The sequence below is a fragment of the Tyto alba genome, unplaced genomic scaffold, assembly GCF_018691265.1.
Source record: "Tyto alba isolate M040663 unplaced genomic scaffold, T.alba_DEE_v4.0 Super-Scaffold_49, whole genome shotgun sequence".
NCBI classification, from domain to species: Eukaryota; Metazoa; Chordata; class Aves; order Strigiformes; family Tytonidae; genus Tyto; species Tyto alba.
In genome coordinates, this window is record NW_024881325.1 from 2,401,651 (window position 1) to 2,426,133 (window position 24,483).

Consider the following 24,483-nt stretch of genomic DNA (forward strand, 5'->3'; position numbering starts at 1 on the left):
TTTTTTTTTTTTTTTTTTTTCCCAATTCAGTTTAAATCCTGAATGTTTAGCACTCAGACCAACACAACATATTGTGCTGTCTCAGAACATCTACGTTATTGGAATATAGTTCCACGACAACAAAGGATTCGGTCTTCAAGGAGTAGAAACTATATATTTTATAGGGGAAACCTCAATGTTATTGTGATTTATTTTAGGATTTTTTCAGAAAATTTGTAGTTATTATCAAGCATATCCTAGGAGAGAACAAGGACATAAGCCATGATTATGCAAACCCCTTAAAATAATGAAGCTGCACCACAGAGAGAGGCTGTAGATCCTGAAAACATGCAGCCCTTCTGTTTTATGCTATCAAAATAACACTGATTTCTTGTTATGAAAACTCAGACTTCCAAAAATTTGTACATCATTACTACAAGACTGTTGTCAGAGAAACAGATTTAAGTGGCACATGCATTACATTAATAATGTTCAGGCATTGCAAGGATTATATCCCAAGAAAACAGGTGCATTTGCTACCCTGATGCATTGAAAAATGACTCATCTGCTGAAGCAAAGAATTTAAAGAACTCTCTCGCACATTCTCAGTCTTTATAAAAAAAAAAATGGATTGCCATAACATAAGGGCCTTATACAGCCCTTATACAGGATAGGCAGGAAGAGACAGACGTGATTCTGATCACGTTAGGCTGGAGCTGCATCCAAGACAGAATCAGCTGTTTAAATACTGGACCGATCAGAGAACAACTCCCTTCCTGTAGACCATGTTGTCATCGCCATACGACACATGAACAGCTAGCACTTCCAGGGACAGAGCTACTTCAGAGAATCAGTCTTGCTCTGATAAATTCTTCTAGTCAGAATCTGGGCATAGTGGCAGACAGAAGAGCTTTTGGTAGAAATCCAGTGGCAAATCGGGAAGCAGGTTATTATCTTTGCTCTCCCTTAAATGATCTCTCTACTTTTTTCTTTTACAATATAATTCTGCAGAAATTCTGTACTCTGAAACTATAGCATCAGCATAACCCCTTCAAACCTCTTCCACTGTAATCAGTTCATGAGCATGTCCAAGAAAAAATCCTCTATCCCCACAGAACAAGGATTTAGCCAAGTAGTGAAGCCAGAAATTACTGAAACGTTCAGTCACTTAGCCTTGAAATTTAAGCCCTCTTTGGATGCAGCCAAAATACTTAGGAAGACCATTCCTTGATTTTTCCAAACAGAATGCAAGAAAAATTTAAAAAGCTGGTAAGCGGTTCATCGACCCCTCAATCATATTTACAAAGTCCATCAATTAATCATGAGCATCTTTGGTTAGTTTGTTCAACTTCCTCAGATTTTTATTTTTTTTTTTTTTTTTTAAAGAAAAAAGAAAAGGTAGCTACAAGGAAAGACCAAGTAGCTACCAACTGTTGGCTCATTTAGTAGTTCTGCTTTTGGTCTGATTAAGTTCTCTCTTACATGAACTGCCCACTACCCCAAGCCTTGGAGAAGAGTGATACTACTTCTTCCTAAGAAGGTTCAGAGAAACTACCAGAACAGAAGTGAACTACTTCTTAAGAATCCAGACTTGGAAAAGTGATTTTTGCTTTGGGTTTCAAAGCAAGATGAATCTCAAAAAGCAGGTATATATTGGTTTAGAGTTTAAAGGTAGGCCTGTTTATGCTATCATTTTTAAATAAGTGAGAACTGTTAGACTAGTTTCTCTTCAGCACCCCAAAGCAGTACACACCATATTTCTTCCCCCTACAGTCTGCACATTACTCAACAATGACACCTTCCAGATATTCTTATATGTTTCTCCAAGGTCTGTATGTAAGGCTGTTAAATGATCCTGATACCTAAATTCTGAAGGATGTTCTGGAAAGTATTTTCTAAGGAACCAGATTACATCTGCTGTATGCAGAGCAGCAGTGCCAATTAATTCACAATTACGTCAGGAAGTGCTGCACATTTTAGTGCCACAGGATTACAAACAACATAGTAGTTCATAGTCACAGTAGACCCAGTTCTTGAAAGTCAAATACTCATTTGCAATAGATAAAGTGCACTATCAAAGTAATGCTCAAATATCCTGCTAATGTTATCTTGGTAGCATTTAGTCCTCTGTAGATGTGTTTCTGAAAAGCCTATTGTCATTTTTGCAAAGACACGCGTTGGTCAGGAGGTTACTTACAGCAGTGCTTTTCAAAGCAGTTAATCTCAAAACCAAAGGCAGAAGAAAAAGATTATGAAAAAAAGAGAGCTGTGACATCTCAGGCAAGCCAAGCTTATCTTAGCCTATTGTGAGCACATATTAAAGGACAATGTGCGAACTGAAATCCTCATCTTCATTGCAGAGTGAAAACTTTCCTCAATTTATGCATCAGAGCTGAGAGGGTTATTAGAAGGCTAAGGATTTAAATGAATTCTTGCTGGATTTTTGGTATTTGCTTGAGCACAAAGGGACACTTTTCCCCAAAACTGAATAATGGCAAGTCATCTTAATTCATGCATATGATTGGTTTACAGTATCTAGAAAGGAAGGATTCGATTGAGTTCAAGGTTCATTTTAACATGAGTGATATGCTCCATGCTTCAGTCTTTACCAATTCTAAAGTTTTGAAGATCAAATTAAGTTAGATTGTATAATAAACAAAAGCACATGAAGAATCTGAAAGACTAAAGATATAGAGAGAACATTCTCTAACTGTACTAACACTTCAAAACGTAGTTCTTAAGTATGTGAGTCATCACTTTTGCACCATACACAACACAGGTTGGTATAAAACTTGCCTAAAACCAGGAGTACGCCAGTAAATATTTACCTTCAAAGGACTTTTTCTATTTGCTGTATGGTAAGTGTATGTAGTATTTAGTGCAGCTCTATTAATTTTGGCTCCAATCTCTATTTTTGTACACAGATACTGTTTCTTGCATTAAAATGTAGAGGGGAAATCTTACTCCCCTTATCAAGTTAACTATTATAAATAAATTACAGGGGTATCCCAAGCAACGTGCTTGATTTAATCAACGAGAAATTAATGAGGTCAAATTGATGGCAGAAATTAGGCAAGACTAGCTGACAGGTATTTACAGATATGTTCAGCAGATAAGACTGTGGAATCAATATGGAGTTTCAGCAAGTGAGGGCATCCATCATGGAAACAAGTTAAAGTGCTTTACTTTCTCCTCTTAACGTCAACAGAAGACAGCTAATGATAGGGCAAAGCTGGGAGGCACAAAAGGTTAAAGCTTTCAGTTTGCAATTTTTACTATGTCACAGAAACCTTTATAGCCTGCACTATGCTTTAATAACAAGAAGTATGCATGAAAGGCTTTCTTACTGAATTTTCTACATCTTCGAAAAGAAGGCAAAACCTACACCTTCATTTACCAAAGAAGTCAGAACAACGTAAGTCTAATTTGAAAACATGTGACACGCTTGGTTGCTACAGTTATCAAATCTAGTGATATATCTTGTGCTCATACTGCTGTCTCTGTATGATATTGGTGGCCACAGCAACCTGAAGATAAATGTTAGGGCCGGACATTAAAGAAACAAGCAATACATCTACAAAACTCAAAGAACTCCTACTATATGGAAGTAGAGGCCAAGAACACAGGGATGTCTACACTTACACTCCACCACTCATCCAAGCTCAGCAGAGTCTGCTTTTCTAAAACAGATTTTGTTCATCGGTGCACCAGTCTGCCTTCAAGTGCACACCACATGTGCAATAGATTAAAAATGACAGAGCGGGCACATCACCGCTAAGGCCCTTTGTCCTTTTCTGCTACTCTTCTTCCCACAGGAAACTCATTATTTGGAGGAAATTACAGCTAGAATATCATTTCACATGCATTCTGTAGTTGTGATAGAAAAGAAATTATCCATTGATTCCTAAGAAGTTCATTACATTCTGAATTTCTAAAAAATTACTCTACAGGTTTTTCTTTGCTATTCAGCAAGGTAGAAGTTTGTGTTTATTGTTTTATTACTCAGACCATAGAAACATTTGTCCTTTCTGCCCTTCATTACAAGATGCATATAGATTTTTTTTCTTTCTTTTTTTCCCCAAGTTTGTTCACAGCTCATTTAAATTAAAAACCATAAAAATCCCCTACCACTAACACTTGGCTAATTAGAATGCCACTGACTACATAGAAATTTTCATTCTTTGTTATCCTGATTTCAAACAGTACAACAATATACTCCAGGAGAGATACAAACAGACTTAAAATCAACCTGAAACACTAAAGACATAGTAATTAAGTCAGCTGTTTTCCAAGATACCTTTTACCCTGTTATGCTGGGCATAATAGGTTGGTGTCATGAATTATATCTGTAAAATGATTTTTAAATTTAAATTTTCCATTTAAAAGTCTTATGCTCCCCTCTATGAGCATGAGAATGTTAGTGTAAGACATCTCTTCTTCACAGCTACTGCAACTTAGACTGGGAAACCTATGGCCAGAGGCACAATTTGCTTACATGCCTGATAGCTACATGGATCCTCTCTCCTAATACTGGAAATCACATATCTAGCAACATCTCAGAAATCTCTAGTGTCAACTTAAAATTCCCATATTCCACTGTAGAAACCTCTCCCCTCTACCCCACCAAACAGGGAATGTTCATGCAGCAACACAGTATGAGGAAGTATGAAGAATTATCAAAGTATAAAAAAGGAAAATCAAAGTCACCACAGAGAAACCCCAAACTCCACAAACTGAGAAAAGGATGTCCTTGTCTCTTTATCCTACTGATCACAAAAGACACTGACACAATGCTGACCTTCCTTGGTCTTTCATTATTGTCTTGTGCAGGTAGCCCTATTGTTGTTTGTAGAGGGGGGGAAAAACAAAAAAACAATACCACACCTTTGGTAAATAAAAATCAGTCCTAGCTTAAAGATTGCTTTCACTTTTAAAGCCAAATAATATTGAAAAATTCTAAGCAGACTTTGGAAAAAAAATATTTTCATGTACTTATTAACTATATATTAGTATTTATTCAAAATGAGTAAGTTTTTTCTCTATAGGACAAGCTGGAAATACCCACTGTCTGTAATTTGCTTCCCATAACAACATTTCATTGCCCAGAAGGTGGCACTGTCAAATTCACTCACAGCTTTTGTTAGGACTCTACTGGCACACAATAAACTAGACACCTAATCCCTTCTCATCATTGTCCATGTCAGAAAATAGACAAAATCTCTTCAGATTCATCTTGTGTATCCCCTGTATCAACTCTGAAAGTAGCCAGCAGACCAAAATGGTGGCTTTTAATATGTAGAATACACGGGTTAGAACTATTGACACTTCTCCTATGATAGGGAAAATACATTTCATAATGGTAAAGCTGGTTACATTTCAGTACAATACAAAATAGGTTACTAGTGATGTGAGTGACCAGTCATTCACGTAGTTTGAATTGGAACTAATCCAAAGACACCACATACTTGCAGAACCCAGGTCTTCTGTCCAGCAGGTCTAAGCCGTTTATAAGAAACAGTTTCCTGCTTTCAAAATTCCCTGCCTGGGGGTTTAAGGACAGGAACATGGCTGTAGGGACAGTAACCACACAGGCAGCATGTCCCGACTTCCACTGGCATCTGTTCCTCCTGTTCTCCTTCCACTCCTCCATCTACCTAACACAAGCAAATACGTCACAGAAGTTTGTGTCCTATAGAAGCAGCATTAGTGCAACAACATCCACAGCAGATTTTTGCCAGGGAACTCTGTTAATGGTATATTTTCCATGCCTCTACATGGGAGTCCACTGCCACCACAAGTTAGGAGACTCTGAGAACTCTCTGAACAAGGAGAAAGCTATTGAGAGCCCTGTAAAATCATGACAAAAATTGTATTTTCTCTTTCTCCAGAAAGCAGAGCAAGAACTGAAGAAAAAAAAAAAAACAACCACCACCACCACCTCAGCCATGAACACACATTGTCAATGACTCCAACTTACTTAGAATAGTTCCTAGGAAGCAGTTACATCACAAATGAAGCTTTAGTTTTGATTCCAATTATTTATAATGTGTATTTGAGGATATTAATTTTTCTTCTGTACTGTGATAATGTAAAATGTTCTTTTTGGTTTTATGTTTTTATTAAATTATTCTGTTCAGTTTCTCCAATATACAGCTAGCTTATTTCATCTTCCATTTACTTACATTTGCACTTAGAGAAGTACTTCCAAAAGCATCATTAATACAGCTCAGAAGAGGAACCAGATATCTAAATCATGGTTAATTCTTAATCCAAGAATCATTCTTGAATTACACTGAGGCATAGAATTACCTAGAATACAGATCAAAAAAGCAAAAAGGAAAAAAGGGCCTTTAAAGCTATCAGTAGATTTTTACACATCTATTTTTTGCTGCATATTTTCCTGTTGGATAGAACTAGTCTAACCATGACTACGTGCGCAATGAGATCAGAAAGAAAAACTATGAAAGTTCTCTCTTTTATTTGATTTTAAATTGTCAGTGTGCAGACTGCTACATAAAAATTGCTGCATCTGAACCAAAGGAACCTTTGGCTTAAAGTCCTATCTATAAATATCTAATATATGAATTCTTTTGAAATAAAAGGATTACGTGCAAGGAAGATTTTTTTTTCCACCAGTGCATAGAGGCAAATCATTAACAGAACTCATTGTCTCCTACTCATGATCCTAGCAGTCTGCAGATACACAGGGATTTCCAATAGTTAGCGTATATTATTTTCAGTGTTCTGGAGAGAAAAGTATGCCAGTTAATTCTGTTCACAAAGTCTGATTTTATTCCTGCCCTCAAAGGTTGATGTGATGATAATCTCCATTTAAAAAAAAAAAAAAGGGGGGGGGGGGGGAGGGAAAAGAGAGTAACTATTTTAAACTGATAAAATAAGCCAGCTTCAGATCATAGCCTGTCCTGCAACAGCTATAGTAAAGTGGTTCTGTTGGACTCACTGTGCCATAATTCTGTTTTCTAAAAATGAATCCCTCAGCCAGTTGTATGTGTAACTCTCTCAGCCTACGGCACAGACCAGGGAAAGCTTTGTCTCGTAAGGGTATACACATTCTACATTCTGAAAAGCAGTTATAAAAAGAAGCCAGAAAGAAACTTCATGTAGTGTAATCTGCATAGCAGGATGTCTTCATCTCGCTAAGACACTAGTTCATTTAGAGGTGATTCTCATTATCTCACCCAACAGCTAATAGATGTGCTGAATTCTAGTCAAAATGCACGCTACTCCTGCCTGTCTTGACTAGAGTGAGGGCAGAGCAACAAGAATTCAACTGGGTAATTATGAGCTATTTAGCTCCAGAACCAACTTTAACCAAAGCCTTTGAAGAATATTATGAAGCACACAAAGTATAAGATAGTCTATGTTTTTTCTTTCTTTATACTCTTATTTTATCCCCTAGATTTTCCAGCTTTTCATGTCAATTCTATCAGAAAATAACAAAAGCAACTCAGAATTTGCCATGGAATGGCAAAATCATGAAAAAAATTCGAAGTATTTTACCTAGACAGAAAAGAAATCCTGTGGCAGTACAAACACTCAACTTACTGAATTAAGTGGTGCGCACATGTTGCTCATTAAACAAGATATATCTTACATAGTAACCAATGAGACTCCTTCTGAACAAGAACAACTCCTTCAAGAATTGGGTATAAAAATTAGCTGCATTGAATTAATGTGAAACCACTTCCAACGCTTTGTCTTTTCAAGATTGCAAATTCAACAACCACCAGCCTGTCAAGAGAATTCTGTTGAGCACAATCAGCACTTACAAAGTTACATAAATTACAGCTGTCTATTTCCAGTGGAAATAATTTTAGACAAAATGCTTGCATATGCTGTTTATCCACCTGGATGGCATCCAATTTTCAGCAAGACTTGATTGTACTTTTCAGTAGAAGAATCGGAATCTCAGTAATTCAGAAGTCAAAATATTAGTATAATACATTACCTGAAGCAAAAATTTAATTAAATCGCAAAAGACACCTACCTGTGTTTACAGAACTACTGCAAAAAAAAATTCAGCCCTTTTCCCTTTAATTCACCTATCAGTACAATGCTTTTGTACTTCCTTGCTGATTGAGTCTAAAGAAACGGCAATAAGGGGGATAAAAATCAGCTTAGTTCATGCAGAACATTTTTTTCTACAAAACATAGATGGTGTCATGGCTGTGATGCTTCGATTCATTTGCAGTACCTGAAGCTTTTGAGTCATGAAATACTGATACGCCTAAAGGTTCTTCAACATGTTGAAAAGCAATCCAGAAAAATAAAAACCTTACTATGTGAAGCACAGAATCATGGACTATTTTTGAGGACTGTCAGCTTAAGGAGGTCCCCTCAACCATATTCCTCCTACTCTCTAGCACTATCATGAAATTATACGTTTAAACACTTAGAGTCAATAACATGATTTTGGCTGTATTGCCTGAAAACTAGAACTTGGTTAACTCACTTCTTGACTAAACTACCTCAAAAAAAGCACAATATTATTCTCATGTTTTTCTTCTTCCAATAGAGGATGTGTAAAAACAACAGAAGTGTTATGAAGGTGTATGCTTCTCACTTATATTAACACTCTTAACTTTCTGAAATTTTACTAGGTAAAACATGTACTATTGTAGGTGCTCAGTGGTAAAATGTCACTCTGATTAACTATCAATACTGGACCAGAAAGGGATTTTTTTAAAAATATATTAGTAATTCTCCTTGGCAATTCAGATATGTAATTTGAAACACTTAGGGCAATTGCTGAGCTATACACTCAACCATTGTTGAAAACCAGAAAGTTTTAAAACACCTCAAATAGGGCATGTAAAAAAAAATTAAGGCACTCAGTATCACCAGGAAATCTTGAAGGTCTAGTTCCAGTTTACAATCGATTTCCATAATCCCCTTCCCAAAAATCAAGCGCCCAAAATGCCACTACTGACACTGCCAAGTTATTTTGTTATACGGAACGCAATTACACTTGAGGAAAAAGCTTTGCTACCGTGATTTCATTCCATTTACGAGTAAAAAGAACACAAAGTGAGAAATTGGTGAAAAGTATATTGCAGAGCTCAAATAATGTCTCCCTGTCAACTAAAGCATATACATGGCCATGTTCGGCTCCCTGTAACCATTCAAAGTCTCCGACGAAATCAGCTGACAGTATACCAAGAGCAGCAAGGTGGAGGGTGTAGGCCACATGGTGGTTTCAGATACACCACTGCACTAGAAACAGTGATGCAAAACTCTAGCTAGCCTGGCTGCATGAAGCAGTATCACCTTCTCCTCTTCCAAACTGGCAAGTGTCTTGCAAACACCGTCCAAACTTCCATTTGTCCACCTCCCTTGTCAAAGAAACTTGTGACTTCCCTCAGAAGGCTGAAGGGGAAGGACTGATATCAACCACCAGCCTGTGCCACTGAGAGGAAAGTGCTTCTGCAGAGAAAGAGCAACACCTAAGAAAATTATTTTTTGACATAGAAGTTGTTGCCTTCTTACCACGTCTTACAGAGACAAGCCTTCCTGAAGTAACAGGGAAGACAGTGAAAATTCCTGTTCGATCACAAGCCCCTTCACCATTAATACAACTTACATTCACTTCCTTCTGAAAGGCATTCATACCTCATAAACATCACACAGCACTCCACAATGCATATTTGATTTTACTATCAATACATTTTAATAGAACTTTCACCAATGGCAAAGTGGTGAGTGGTGTTTCATATGCATAATTCAGAGAGTTTACCTATTTTTACTATCATCCAAACATCTACTATAGTCTTTGACAGTGGACTACACTGTTTTTACCAGCTTTTTTTGAATTTTTTTTTTATCTTCTACTTCCTCTCCCAATTACAAATTAAGTTCTGATTACTCAATCAAGTAACAGTACAAGACAGTGCTGCCTGTTGCTGTGCATCTGAGAAAGGTCTTCCAGTTAACTGCCAGATTTCTAAGTAGTCAAAAAGTTAAACAAATAACAAGCCTGAAGAGCTTTTTACGAACAAGTTCTAAGCAACACTAGGGTTTAGCAGAAACAAGCTATGAGAAACCTGCTGAGCACTTTGGATTCTACCAATTATTGATTGTAGGAAGAGATCGGGACTGAAATCAGAAAACGTGCTCCTTGCTGTGTCACTGATGCTGTGGTTTGGGCACCACACCTCATGCCTACCCTCCTCCATCCGTTGTCGTTTCAGCAGGAAGCTCTTCTGCCTGGGCAGCATTCCTGGGACTTGGGCCCTGATCCCAGGAAGGAGCTGGCAATGCTGTTACGCTCTTTTCACAGCTATCTTCTCTTCAAAAAGATTGCTGTGTCAGATTTCCTTCCCGAGTAGCCTTGGGTTACGCAGACAAGTATCTGCTGATCTAATAGCTCACAGTCCAAAACTGAAGCACGAAGGGATGAATGAAAGTAGTTATCTCAATGACATCAGTCAATTACAAAATATTTGTTAAGTATATATACACAGAGAACATAGGGTGTGCAGTAAAAAGGATGAATTGCCCATATTGTTCAGGGAGATGGCCAAGACCTCCAACCACAAATGGAGTGCTGATTTGAGCGCTCTGTACAATGACCTTGTATCAATACCATCTCCTACTCCTGGAAAAGCATATGTTACAGCACACTCTTCACATGATTCCAAGTTGCACAGGATGACAGATTTTTAAGAAGAAATATGAACATGTTCTCCCAATCTTCACTTTTTTTTTATTTTTATTTTTCACTCATTCTGTAAAAGATGTTTCATACTATTTTTAGAAAAAAAGTATATATATATTTTTCTAACATCATAAGTATAGAGTTAACTATTAAAGATGACACAAACACTTCTGACAACTCAAATGTATTGTTGTCCTTTCGTTCTGAAATTCAGCTTAAAGCTTTGTAATTTTAAAGTCATTGGTAAAACCACAGCCACCTCACCTACTGGAAGCTGTTTCCATATATTTTGTTTCTGTTAGCAGTAATAAAACTAATTCAAACTAACACCAAGAAACTCCTTATATTCCACTCTACTGTAGAGGGTTAGCCTGACATTTATATAGAAATCTATTAGGGGAATTGTTTTTTCTTTTTAAACTTAATAACAAATGGTGATTTTGGACATTTAAAGGAATGGTTATAAAACTGTAGAAAAGTCTTTATGGAATGACTAAAACCAGACAGAAAAAGCTCTCCATACATGTAGTCAACAAGTCATTTAGATTGCAAAGTAATACCGTTGAACTTGAAAATTGGTTTTACAAGTCTGTGTGTCCTTAATTCCCCAAAGCCAGTAGTTTGCAGGTTATCAAAGAGGAGGCTGAGTCACACAGTTAAAACAGATTTTACTGGGGTAAAACAAAGCCAGAAAACCTCCAAACCTTTGCTTCCTGATAGACTTTTTCTCAATTACTGAAGTTTGTCGAGATCTGTTTAATAGTCATTCCTCCCACTCTCCACGCATCACTGTATGAGGCTGATATTCTACAACTACTTCCTGCTCTAAGGTGAGACAATTACTTTTCCACTTAATCTAATGTACACCTATCCAAGAAATCAGCCTTTATGCATGGTCCTCAACAGACACAAACCCTTCCATGTCATCCATTTATTAACATACTGAATTACAGGTTGAGACTTTTCTTTCGGTTCAGCTAAACAGCTGATGTTTACTCCATAGCTAGTACTTCAGCTGCCCTCTATCATCTTCTTCAACTAACCCTCAGGCCTTCCCTTCTTTCTTTGCATATTTCTCATAATACATGGATATTCACAGAACACCACACTTTTCTGGCAATAGCCTTGACACCTCTCAGTTCAGGAATGATGAGAACCCTCTGCTTTTACGCAGTACTGTTACTTATAGCTTACCCCATTTTGTACTTCATATCTCCTTTAAAAGGCACACAACTGGGAAGGAACAACAACATAAAAAAAAGGAAAAAAAAAAAAAACAAAGAGGACAGGTCCATTCCAGTGGTCTGATTGAAGATGTATTTTGCAGAGGATGGCTGCTGGGACAAGGTGCTCCGGTGCTCCCTGCTGCTGACAGCTGACCAAAGCACCAGCTCCAGCAGAAGCAGTACACCAGGAATATCACAGAGCAGTGCTGCTGAGCAGCTACAGTCAACTGAAATGTAAGTTCTCATGTATTTTACTGGCAGAAAAGCAACAAAGGAATACCTAGGGAAAGGGCTAATTAAATCTTACATCTTTAAGCCATTCATACGACTATTAAGCTCTTGTAAGAATGAGAAAAGAAGGAAGGCACAATAGAGGCATTGTTTCTGGGCAGGTTTTAGAGGTTTGCTAGTCAGAGATGCTTGCTGATCGTCTGAGTCCCTCCTCTGCACCTTATGCACTGCTTGGATTCTCTATCCTGTTGCCTTGTGTTCATTAAACACACAAGATCCATAAGCAGAGGTAGGAGGAACATCTGGTTACTAAACCTTGAGACGTACTATCCTTGCAAACTCTGATGTGATAGATTATACTACACATATACATTCTTACCTGTAACTGTCAGGTCATACTACTAAATATTAAGATTTCTTGTAAAACAAATTACATTTTCTACTGAGAACATGTGAACAAAGACAGCTAATTAAAAAGGACCATCACACTGACAATTTCATAGCTCACTGTGTATGTGTTTATTACATCTGAGAATGCAAAATGTTCAAAGCAATTTATCAATTTCAATAGATTTAACAAATACCTAGGCTTGAAAATTATATTGCATTCACCAGAAGAAAACCAATGCAAGTTTATTAGAGTACAACAATATTATAGGCAGAAAGAATTTTATGGGCCTGCACAAACAATGGGATAATTTATTATTTTTTGTCACAAGGAGAAAACCAAGGGGAAAAAAAAAAAGATGATTTTCAACTGTTTCAGTGTATTATCTAGAATCATACTGCTTTTCTTCATCAACCTTGTCTCTGCATAGTCAGATTCAGTGTTCACTGAATTTCAGAGCACTCCAAAACATCTCTTGGATAAATTTTCATTGTTACGACAAGCTATAAAGCTACTGAAAACAAATCCATCAAGATGGGTTTTGCAACTGAGCAAGAGTATAAAATTCTAGAGTATCACTTGTATTGAATATTCCACTCCAGTAAGAAAAAAGCCAGCTATTCCAAACCAAGTGTCTTGACCGAGAGTCTGATTACACCCACTCAACTGTGAGACTGAAGTGATCCCCGGGATTCCCCGTCCCAGAGTCCCGTGGCCTGCCAAACCCGCTGTGCATCACAGCCCGGGCGTGGGGATGGGTGGATGAAAACACAGGGACAAAACAAGCAAAAAACCCCACAAGATATGGGTATTTGCCTGTTCTTTGGAATCCTAATTCTTCTATTTACTGCTCGCAGAAAACTTCCACAAAGACCCTCCCCTAGAAGCATTAAAGAGTTTAATGAGGATGACAGTGGTGTGGGTTTGACAGGACGTAAGGAGGGAAGAGAGAAGGATGGAAATCTGGTTCAGTGTAGCTCTACCCTACAAGTCCGTGCCTGTGCCACCCCTGCTATCAGCCTGCTGAGTTCAGCCGGGGTCACAGCTGATCTGTTTCTCTCTCTGCATCTGCTAGGAACGCAAAGATAAAAGTTAATTACTGCCCTGGTTCATCCCCTACCCACAATACCAGAGAAAGATCTTGCTTCGATGTAACAAGCCACTAAACTGTCATAGAATACAGGTTTCTACTGACAAACACATGCCAAACTACCATCCCTCTCATTTCAATACAATCTTCTGGCAGAAAGGAGGTAAAAAAAAAAATAAATGGTTGCATCTCAGAATTTATTTAGAGTGATCCTGTTATCTTAAGTGCTAATGCTGGTGAGTCAAAGACTACAACCCTAACTGATACTTTTGCTTATGAACCACAAATATAAGCACTTAACTAATTTCACTCAATATGGTATCTGTCCAGTTAATCCTGACACAGTACATTTTATTCCTGGCTTCTCACCTGCCTGCGGCTCTCCTTGCTATATATACTCTATTTCATGAATTCAGTTGAACAATTTGGCAGGAGACACTGGCATAGTATGGTCAGCATACTGATTTGCTGGCATTTTGCTGATATTTTTGTCAGCAGGAATGATGATTTCTTCTCTTCAGAGTTTAACCACTATCCCCTAGACTGACCTTATGATTTTATTTGAGATGATTACTGTTCATCTTCATTTGCCAGAAATAAAGGAAAACCGTATGAAGCAAATTAACCACAATGTAAAAAAGCTACTAAGATATAGATAAAGAGCTAGGTGAGCTTTTGCCCAAGACAAGACAAAAGCTGACCAGGATTTGATGCAGGCAGAAACATAAAGGCACATCCTCAGCAACATTTCACCTCTGCTCTGGAGAAACACAATTTAAGAGGGAGGATGGAAGAGCGTTGGACTGAAAGAGCATTTCAGGAGGAGTATGGCACTGCCTTCTGCTTGAGCTGCCTGCTACTGCATTCATCTGTTAGCCTAATTTTAGACTATCATAAAAGTCTGGAACTGTCTTGGAGTAACTCAAGTTCATGCTGAATAAGAGAATTAATTCACTGAACAGCCTCAAACCAGAAGATTGTATCAGCGCTCCAAGACTCACGCTGATTGCCTGCAGGTTTCTGCAGAGAACACATGGTGTTGATTTTCACCATCACAACCCTGAAGCCTGCATACAGGAGAAATACGCTCTGTGCACTATTGCCAGTTTCTATAGACGCACCAAGCCTGAACAGACTCTTCCTTTAACGTGTGGAATTTATCTGGCAAGACATACTAATATTATTCTATCAGTCTTGCAGCCCAGTCCCTTAGCTTATCAGTCAAATAACACACATACACCCCCTCACAGTGAAATAATCCTAGTTCATTAAGATGCATGCTAGGAGCAAGGGCTAGAGTTCGAGTTAATGTTTAGTTTTTCGATAGCACCCAAACCACATCTAAAGTAATTGGCTTTCAGCTGTGCCTACACACTACTTAAGTATCTCCAGATATGCTCTTTATTAGATGAACTTGACTCTTACCTGAGTGCAGTGATGCCACACACACCACACACCCCCCAATCCAGGCAACCAAATCCCACAGGACACTCAGCAGGTCAAAACAAGAATGGCTATTATAGGTTCAAGTGTGACCTCAATTATAGTTCTGTAAATTCACATGCCACTGGACTTATTTTTAGTTTGCAATAGCTGATCAGCATTAGTCCTTCCGCAGCTTGCCAGCATACTGGCAACCCTACGGGGAGTTTAAAAAAAAAAAAAAAAAAACAACAAATAAAGTACAGGCATCTTACTACAATCTCAGCTATAGCAGCTTGCAATTTTGTGCAGTTCAGTTGCTGCATATTAACGTATGCTACCAACCTCCCATGCATGGCCTTGAACTCACATCAACACCATACTGATTCTGATTTCCATGCTAAGAAAAAAGCATTTCAGAGGATCTTTGATCACCTCCTACAGACTTTTTTTCCTGATATCAGCTCAATTATTCTGCAATTTACCTATTTTTGTGTATAGTCTGCATACCTGCAGTTAAGAACTGGATTTTTAATTCTGCAAGTGAAGATCCTGGTTTTGTTTTTGTTCTGTTGTTTTTATTTTTGGGTTTTTTGGTTGTTTTTTGTTTGTTTGTTTGTTTGTTTTTGTTTTGGTTGTTTGGTTGTTTTTTTTTTTTTTAAATAAATATAACACAGTGTCTTTAGATGAAGTCCTGATAATCCCCCAAAACAAGCAGCAGGCTATTATGGTAAACACACAGCCAATATTTTGGACCTTGTTATCATTGATCAGTGGTCACACTCCTAGGGAATCAAGGCATCTGCTTAATTGTAACGGTCTAATGAATGTGGAACACGTTCAGATTCAAGTACATAATTTTAACATTTCAGTCCTGTTGAGAGCACTTCTACAGGCTCTACAAGTTTGACTCACACAGCCATGTTTTCAAATAGGTAGATTTAAAAAACTACCTTTGAGGTATTAAGTATAAAATACTAAATGAATAAGTTAAAAAAAGTATCTGCTAATTACATTAAATTCTCTAAATTATTTGAATCTTCCAAGTTCCTAATGAGTACTGTAATAATGAGCCAATGATGGTTCTTGCTGTCAAGTAAAGAAGAGGTGACTACTGTGTAAGCCTGAACAAGTACATGGACTCCTCTCCCCAACGCAGATGCTGCCCCAAAAACTGGCAGGCAGCTGACTCACTGCATTGCCAATCCAAATGACTATCGAGTATGTATTTTGATTGAAAACACTGGAAAATAACTATAAATAATACTTTGTAATTATCAAAACTAATGTATGAGTCTTAAACCATATTTGAGATAGCAGCTTTCAGCAAATGTCATGTTATCTATTACTGAATTTATCCAAGGTAGAAGATCCTTTATTCCAAATACAAAAGGCATGCTAAGTAGAACCAATAAAAACCGCATTTAAAAAAAAATCTGTTTCTATTTAATTTTTTTAAATAAAGCTATGCTTCTTAAACAAAGCATTTTCTTAGAACAAAGACATCAAGACAGAAAGAATACAATGTACACATACCTGATGCTTCTTGAACTTTCACCTTCAGACCTGCAAAGTAATACACAAACACTTAGGACATAACTACTTCCAGCATTTATTAGCCAGATAGTCTAAAAATGGTAGATGTTCTCATCCATTTTTGCCCTTTGTACTTCAGTTAGTTTTTCTAAGGCTTGTTGTACTTTCCCTAAGACATTTTAAACCAGAAAACAATCTATTTAGGTTTAGAATAAATCTATTAGAAGTTTAAAAATAATTAAACAGTCAGTAATTGCAATATTAAAATATATGTTGACACCCTCTGAACTGCCAATAAAGACCTTCTGTAAACATGCAATATCAAAAGATTTATGTTCCATATTTGCAAGTGAAAAGCACCAGCCTCTGACATTACTGTTGAAGCAGATTAGCTTGTATTTTTTTTTTTTTTAAGCTTTTCTTCACTCTTTAGCTGAAAAGGTCATAGGCAAATACTTTTAGGAATCTAATCCCCAGACTTATTAGGCACTACTCAGAAAGGGCTAAAGTTTTCAAATAAAAGTAATTTAAAATATTTTAAACCCCACACTTGTCTGAATTTCATAACTGTGCAGAAATGAGGGATAAGACGTACTAAGTCACAGAAGCTCTTAAAGGCATATTTTCCTCAAGGTGAGATAATTTTATCAATCAAAACCGGAACAATGCCTCTCCCCTCTGCCCCCCAATATTTTTTAAGTAAGGAAATTTAATTTAGTGTCATCCATACTGACCAGGTTTCCTCCTCCAAAGAGAAACAGAAACATAATACTCCCAGTATTTCATGAGCAAACAAAATCCAGAAGAAAACATACAACCATTTGTCCAATTCTTTTCTTTTCTCCCTCCAAAACAATCCAGCCTCAGTGCTACAGAAACCTTAAATACATCAGTAGGATATGCCAAAACAGGAGTCAAACATACAAAGTGAAGCAGGAGATTCCAGAGCAAAACAAAGCCTTAAAACACCCTTTCCATGTCATAATCTTACCAGGGACCTAATTAAAAAGGTGATCAATATGAACTTGCACACTCTAGCACTTCAGTAACAATAAGCTAGCACTAAAGTTGCCTCCTCAAATTCAAAGACAAGAGTATTTCTTTAGGAACTAAAGAATCTTCCCTAGTTTAACTGAGAAAAAAGGAAGGAAAAGAAAAAAAAAAAAGAAGAAAAGACAAGACCACTGATTTCTTATTAGAATGACTTCCATCTCCAACAGAAACTTGCATATTATGCTTGACAACTTGCATATTATGCTAGAGGCAGTAGAAAAAGTTATGGCTACTAAAAGTTTCATAAGTCTAATGCCACAAAGCAAACAGGACTAAAATCTAATTTGCAGAATCAATTGTAGAAATAGGTACCAAAAATTGACAGTTTCTTCCTCCCCCTTCATTACATGCTCTAACATTATTTACTTCAAGCTCAAAGAATTCTAGGTGATTTTAAATGCACAGGCTCAGAGGAAAGAAGGGAAAATGAGCTGTCTGTTGTCCCACAGGACACTCAGGCAGGGGGAAGAGTGCTGCAATTCGGTGGCCTGAGCGTAGGTTACAGAAAGGTGGCCAGGTGTACCTACAGGTAGTAGGAATATCAACTGACTTTCCTGATAGCTATCATACAATACTTTAAAATAGAAGAGAAATTAGCACGGTGGAGAATTCTGTTGCCCAGAGCAAAGTGAATCAACTTCGGCCTGGAAAGCAGGAAGCCACAGGGAGCTGCACTGCACAGTCCCCCGTCCAGAACGGCCAGCAGACGTGAGAACCCATAAGCTTTGCTGTAGAGCTTAACTAAGTTTCAAAAACCACTCTTCTGAGATTAGTACAACTGGCTTTTTACTTGAGGTGATGAAGAATCACCACGGGTCTTCATTTAAGGAAGAACAGTAATTTCCATTTCACAGTCTCTCTCGCCACTACAAACACTTTCTGTAGCATTTTGTGTACCTGACGCAGGACCTACCCATACAAAGAACACTCTCAACCTTTTTAAGGGCTCAGAGAATTTGGGTGTTACCAGCATCATCATCTGTTATCACAAGATATCACCACACCTTAAAAATATTTTATAAAGCATAGAATGGAAAAACAGTCCCACAAATTCACACCTAGAAGAGCTCTTAAATATTTAATAGATAACACTTTGTCAGTTCTTGTTAATGAAGACAGGATCTGATATCAAACAGCTTTACTTCCAGCTGTTACTTTATTTTATTCAAAACATTTTTCTCTATAAACATCTTCAAGCCTTCAGAAGCAGTCTGCATTTCCACCCCGGCACCCTGCCCTAACACCACAAGCAGTCTGAGATCCAGCTGCATCCGTACCTTTGAACAGACCAGAACAGAGGTAAGGAAAGGACTGGCACAGGGCTGAATTCTACTGTCATGTTGCAGCTTCATCAATACAAAGCTGACACAGTGCTAATTCCTGAGTCTCTTTTGCTTCCCTTCTCATTTTTTAAAGCCTGTCTGGTCACTAAGTTGTTTGGTTTTCAGATACACCTACATATTCTGATAGAGAAAAGGCAACTTTAAAGCTGCTTTTTCTACATGATTACTTTATCCCTGAAAGTTACATGAACACAAGAGAAGGAAAAGAAATGAACTCACCTATGCATCCCCATGAGTAATGAAAAAAATAATGAATAAAAATGTTTAGCTCGGTGTCCCTCATTCAGTTTTCAGCAAATTATGACTTACAGAACATACACCTTACAACTGAAAAAGAAGTTACATGTAATTGTTTGTACTATCAAGTTTTCAAATATAGCTGAGACAACCGGATTTTTAACACACTAATTTTCTGCCTTTCCTCTTGACTAGAATAAAAAAACCATCTGAACCATCTAAATATGGAAAATACCGCTGAGTGCTCAAAGCATTCTGGGGTCACTAGAAGCAGCAACCAGCCATTCGAGACCACCTTTCCATCAACTCACTGTTCCTCTCATTAAAACTCAAGAAGTATTTTTAAAAAAGGAAGAAAAAGTTGCAAGGTAAGGGCTGGGGGTCTGCACAAGGTGCTCTTTGCTGAGTTATGCCCCTGCACCAATGCTGGAACCAATTACTCTCCCAAGCTGATTGCCTTCCAATTCAGAATAGCTAACAACAAGAGAAGATGGACCACTGCTTTGTTTTTAAGATGGTGGCTACCACTATCCCTTCTTAATTTTTAGGATCCCCAAATCCCAAATGTTAACAAAAAAAAAAAAAAAAAAAAAAAAGCTGCTAAGTTTTGAAACTTCAATTTGTATTTCCAGGGCTAAGATTTACTTGAGTAAAATCCAAAGAGTTATTCAGAGATGGTCAATTTTACTCAGGGAATGAGTAAACGCAGGACTAAATGAACACACTGCTGAAAAAAACACACTACTTGTAGTTTGAAATAAAGCATTAGATTTTCTTTAAAAGCCATGATTTTTGGATCAATATTTAATGTTTCTGCTTATGCTGTAAGCATGTGCTGGGCTCTGGATTATTTTTTTCCTTTTGACTCAGACAAAGGAAATGGTACCATCACAGCTGAAACAAGGAGAAAGATGAAAAAATTTCTGGCAATATATTGCATTATTTCTTTTAAGGTAGACCTTAAAGAAGAAAAAGGCTACAATATATATCATATCTTCTATGCTATAGTATTTTATTTGAAGCATAATATATTCCATTTATATATCTAAATTACATCAGTGATGTGATAAATGTCATGCAACTTTCTCCAAGATTTCTCCTCTCATCTCTGGCTGGTTTCCAGTATTTTGAGTAGAACTAAATATTAACCCAGACACCCTATCGAAGTACAAGCTTGTATTCTTCCTGACTCCAGGAGCTTCATTCTCAGTAGGAAATACAGCAACACACATCCAATAAGGATGTTAGAGTCAATACAAGTAGAAATTACTTTTTCTATTGGCAGTATCTACTGTAATTCCATTGTGAACAGAGGCCAGGAAGAACAGGTACCATCATGACAAACCTTGAACCAAAAAACAAATGCAAAGAAAAATAAAACCGCCAGTACTTCAGGCTTACAGGAGATCGCAAAGCAAAGTGACTATTTAAAATCCTGAATGACTTTTGTTTAAGTGAAGTACTGCCATCACCTTCCATCAGTCCACATCTGTGAAAACTGGAGATTTCAGAAAAGCATCTCCATTCACTTTACCAAAATGACTTACTATCTTTTGCTTTGCATACCCAAGAGACAGTCACCACTATCCTCCTACAAATACACCAAGCAGAAAAATGACAAGCAAAGTATCTTGGCTTCCAGTTGCAGAGTTGGTTGGCAATTCTTCAACAAAACCTTCTTGGTAGGAAGTTGTTAACTCATAAAAATTGAAAGCCATTTAGAATATCACAATTTTGAAGAAATCTTTGAGAAAAGCATGAGACAGAAAAGTCATTCACATTCGGAATGTGAGACGTTCCCATTCCCAATCAGCAAATCTCTTGCTCATTTAGGTGAGAGTAGGGTCTCAAATCCCTGAAGCAGCACAGCTTCAGAGGCAGAGCTCATCCAATGGCTTTTCCTCACCCAAAAGATTTTAGCAAGTCTCTGGCTCACAACAACAGGAAATGTTCAATTCTCTCCATTATCCTCCCCCTTCTTAAAGCAGCAATAAACAAGCTGAAAGTCTTATGTCGTCTGATTTGTTGTTTACACTTAAAGCTATACTTAAATGTGAAAGAGCAGAATGTAAAGCTGCTTCCAAAAGCAGCTTCAGGACCAGCTTTCCATCTGACTCATGAAAGTAATAATTTTCAAAATAACCATTAAGGCATATTATGAAGACTGAAGTACACAACTACCCCTGCAACAATTTCAAGATTAGCAGATACTTTATTTGGGCAACGAGTAGGGTTATGGCAATGTTCTATAAAAACAGATTACCCAGAAAGTAGAAACAACAGTTTTAAAACTCAATTTGTCTAAGATTCATGTTCAGGACGCAAAATTTTGCTTTACATGGCAGGGTAGAAAAGCAGCCAAAAGCAGAACTGAAATCTTACTGTAAAATCCCACCAGTGGACAGGACTTGAACATGGTTTCACAGCCCCACACCCACTCATGCGATAGTAAGCCAAGCCGTATCTCCTCACCTATTTAGAGTTGGCACTCCCATCAGAATGAAAAGAACTGGGTAAAAGCCAAGGTTTATAACAGCATGTCAATCTTCCACGTTAAATAATCATGTTCCATCTGAAATAGATCTTCTTGCAAGCCACAAGAACTAATTTTACTTTAGGAGATCTATTACAGGTATGAGTATACAGTATATATATATATATATATATATATATATATATATATATATTAAAGAGCATTCTAATTTCACTTTTTAGAAAAGGAAAAGATTGATCCAAATCTTTACAGAGCAATACTAGAATCAATGCATTTGATTAAGCTGTGCTTTGAGCAGAGAGCTTGCCTCAAGAAAGAAAAATCCACCTGCTATAGGCTATTCTTTTGTACTGTATTAAGTCTTTCAGCATTTGCAATGCAGATGAACAGATTACCTTCAAGGAAAAAAGCTTCAGGGAGAATTCATTAATGGCTATATAAACAATACTCCTTAGATCACGAGTATATGTTGGCATGTTTCAGTATAAAGTTTCTATAGGTGTATGTTCTGTGCAGCAATTCAAAACAAGGTAGCTGCTGCCAGGAAACTTCCAGCCCCATCTAAAGGCTACTAGAGCTTTCTAGGATTTTTATTTTAGTCTGCTGTGTCTGGATGATATTACATGCCCCTATGGATCACAACAGATGTGCAATAGTCTGATGAAGTAAAGTAATGCACTTAATTCCAGGAGTCTGAAAGCGTGGCCTTGCTTGCTGCACGTATAGTCGTAGCAGATACCTTGCTGAGCTCTGAGGCAAGCATGCTTGATGTCATGTCCTCGCCCTCCCGCTAAGTAGGTCCACATCAGCATCAGTGCAGTGCCAACAATGTACAACACAGCATGTCCAGTAACGCACACATACGGAATGGAGATTTTTCCTTTCCAAAAAATGCATTGCTTTGTGGGATTTTGTATATTAGGCAGCGTCAGAAAAACGCTGCTGGGCAGAAGACTCTTAAAAGTAGTAGTAAAATATTAAGTATAGTAAGACCTGTCCAGTCAGTAGCGTTTTAACAAGGTAAATTTCAGGATGAGAAAAATTAATCACTTCGCCACTTATAGCCTTTTCAGCAGGATTCTGTTATCATGCATAATGGAATGAAGGAATGAGCACTCACTGCAGAAACATGCTCTTGGGCCTGCCCATCTCAGTAGTAATAGAAAGAATACATCAATTACAGAAGTATGATTACTGCATTGCATTTTGATTTAATACCAAAATTAAAAAACCTCCAAACTCCTATCTTGCACAGTAGGAAAACCACTATTTTCATGGATTATTTGAGAACAGTAATATCCTAATAGTCTTTTTGTTCTTTTCAAAATACTATGAGAAAATGTAATGACCACTTTGAATATAGCACTTCATTCAATTCAGCACAGTACTGGCCAGGATCTCTAACTTTCTACAGGTTGTTACATCTGACAAGTCACACATGATGCCCATTAGGGTTAGGAACAGATAAGATGCTGCTAGGAACAATCTTTGGAAAGAGATGTGTGAAGTCATAATAAAGGTAAGCTCAAAAATTACAAAATCAAAACAGTGTAAACTGAGCTTCCCCATTGCAATGACAATCAAGGTTTGTTCGCTACTTCATTCTTCAGAGGCATGCTTATTAAATCAAGTCATCTGCATAATGAAAACAGGAAAAAGCATACAGAAGATTTTCCTTGAAAAGAAGAATAACAGGAAGCCACGTGTCACTGATGTGATTCGTTTCTTTTATTTAAACTTAAACTGCTGCAAGTGTTCCAGTGTCATATACCAGAACATGTATTTACCTAACAGAATAGAAATATGTGAAGTTTGATTTTAGCTAACATAAAGCATTTGACCTGGCAATATCAGCAAACTTAAGGACTGGCATATAACAATCAGCCTTCAAAGCTGGCACCACATCTTTGTCTGCCACCATTACTTCACCTCCCAAATAATGATGAGACACATTGCCAGGAGAGTCTCTTAATATGAGACGATGGAATTTGTTATAGCATCTCTACATCCATCTCTTCCACCCTAAAGCCTACAGAAGTTGAACAGGAGATTTTCACTTTTAAGTGGAACAAAATTGCACTACAGTAAAAGGCAAGTCATTTACATAGTTGGTAGGTTTGATACCTGGCTCCCTCCACTTTTTGATAGTGGGTTCACAGCCTACAAGGCAGGAAACACTCTGTAATAAACTGTACTAGGACCAGCAGTTGCTTAGGTCCACCTCCAGGTTCTCTCACTGGAAAGATAAAAACTGCACGTGTGTGTCTTTCCAATGCAGTTAGTGAAAAATGTCATCGTAGAACCTCCCAGAAAAAGGCATCCCTCACAGCTAGGTTCAGTGAGAGTCTTGGGAAAAACCTTTGCCCCTAAACCAGAGGATGCTTTTACCTAGAAGATGAGTGTGAATGTTCTGGAGATATGTGTAGTCCTGAAGTATTTTTTAACACACAGGTTTCATTGTATATAACCAAAAATCATAAGTGCACTTCTCACATATTCTGTAGCAAACACTAAATTAAAATCAGATCCATTGTTTCACTTTTCTATTCTTGCTCTTAACCAAAACTCAGTACTTGGCAGAAGCTGTTTTCCAAAACGCCCTCTCCAGTTTCTAGCACCAGAAGTCTGTATTTTGCACTGTATCATCTGTATTATCATAAACCAAGTTTCTAGTAAGGATGAATTCTCCTCTTACTCCATGTCAGATGTGAATCTTGAACTCCTCTGTGCTAGCAGTGGTAGGAGAATAATGCAGAACTGTACCTCTAATTACTAAGTATCAGTTGTACCGGCTTATAGTTATTCACTC

General features: G+C 37.5%; 1 protein-coding gene across 10 annotated transcripts in view; it reads right to left on the reverse strand.

Moving 5' to 3' along the window:
- IQSEC1 (IQ motif and Sec7 domain ArfGEF 1) overlaps window positions 1–24,483 on the reverse strand; it is a 352,024-nt gene that overhangs the window by 260,807 nt on the left and 66,734 nt on the right. For 8 of the 10 annotated variants that reach the window (XM_032995874.2, XM_032995862.2, XM_032995863.2 and 5 more), the window contains exon 2: window positions 16,548–16,577. The exons of the other annotated variants lie outside the window; for them this stretch is intronic. In XM_032995874.2, coding sequence (XP_032851765.1) covers window positions 16,548–16,577 — 30 coding nt within the window. The remainder of the gene's footprint in view (window positions 1–16,547; window positions 16,578–24,483) is intronic. 10 annotated transcript variants of the gene reach the window in all.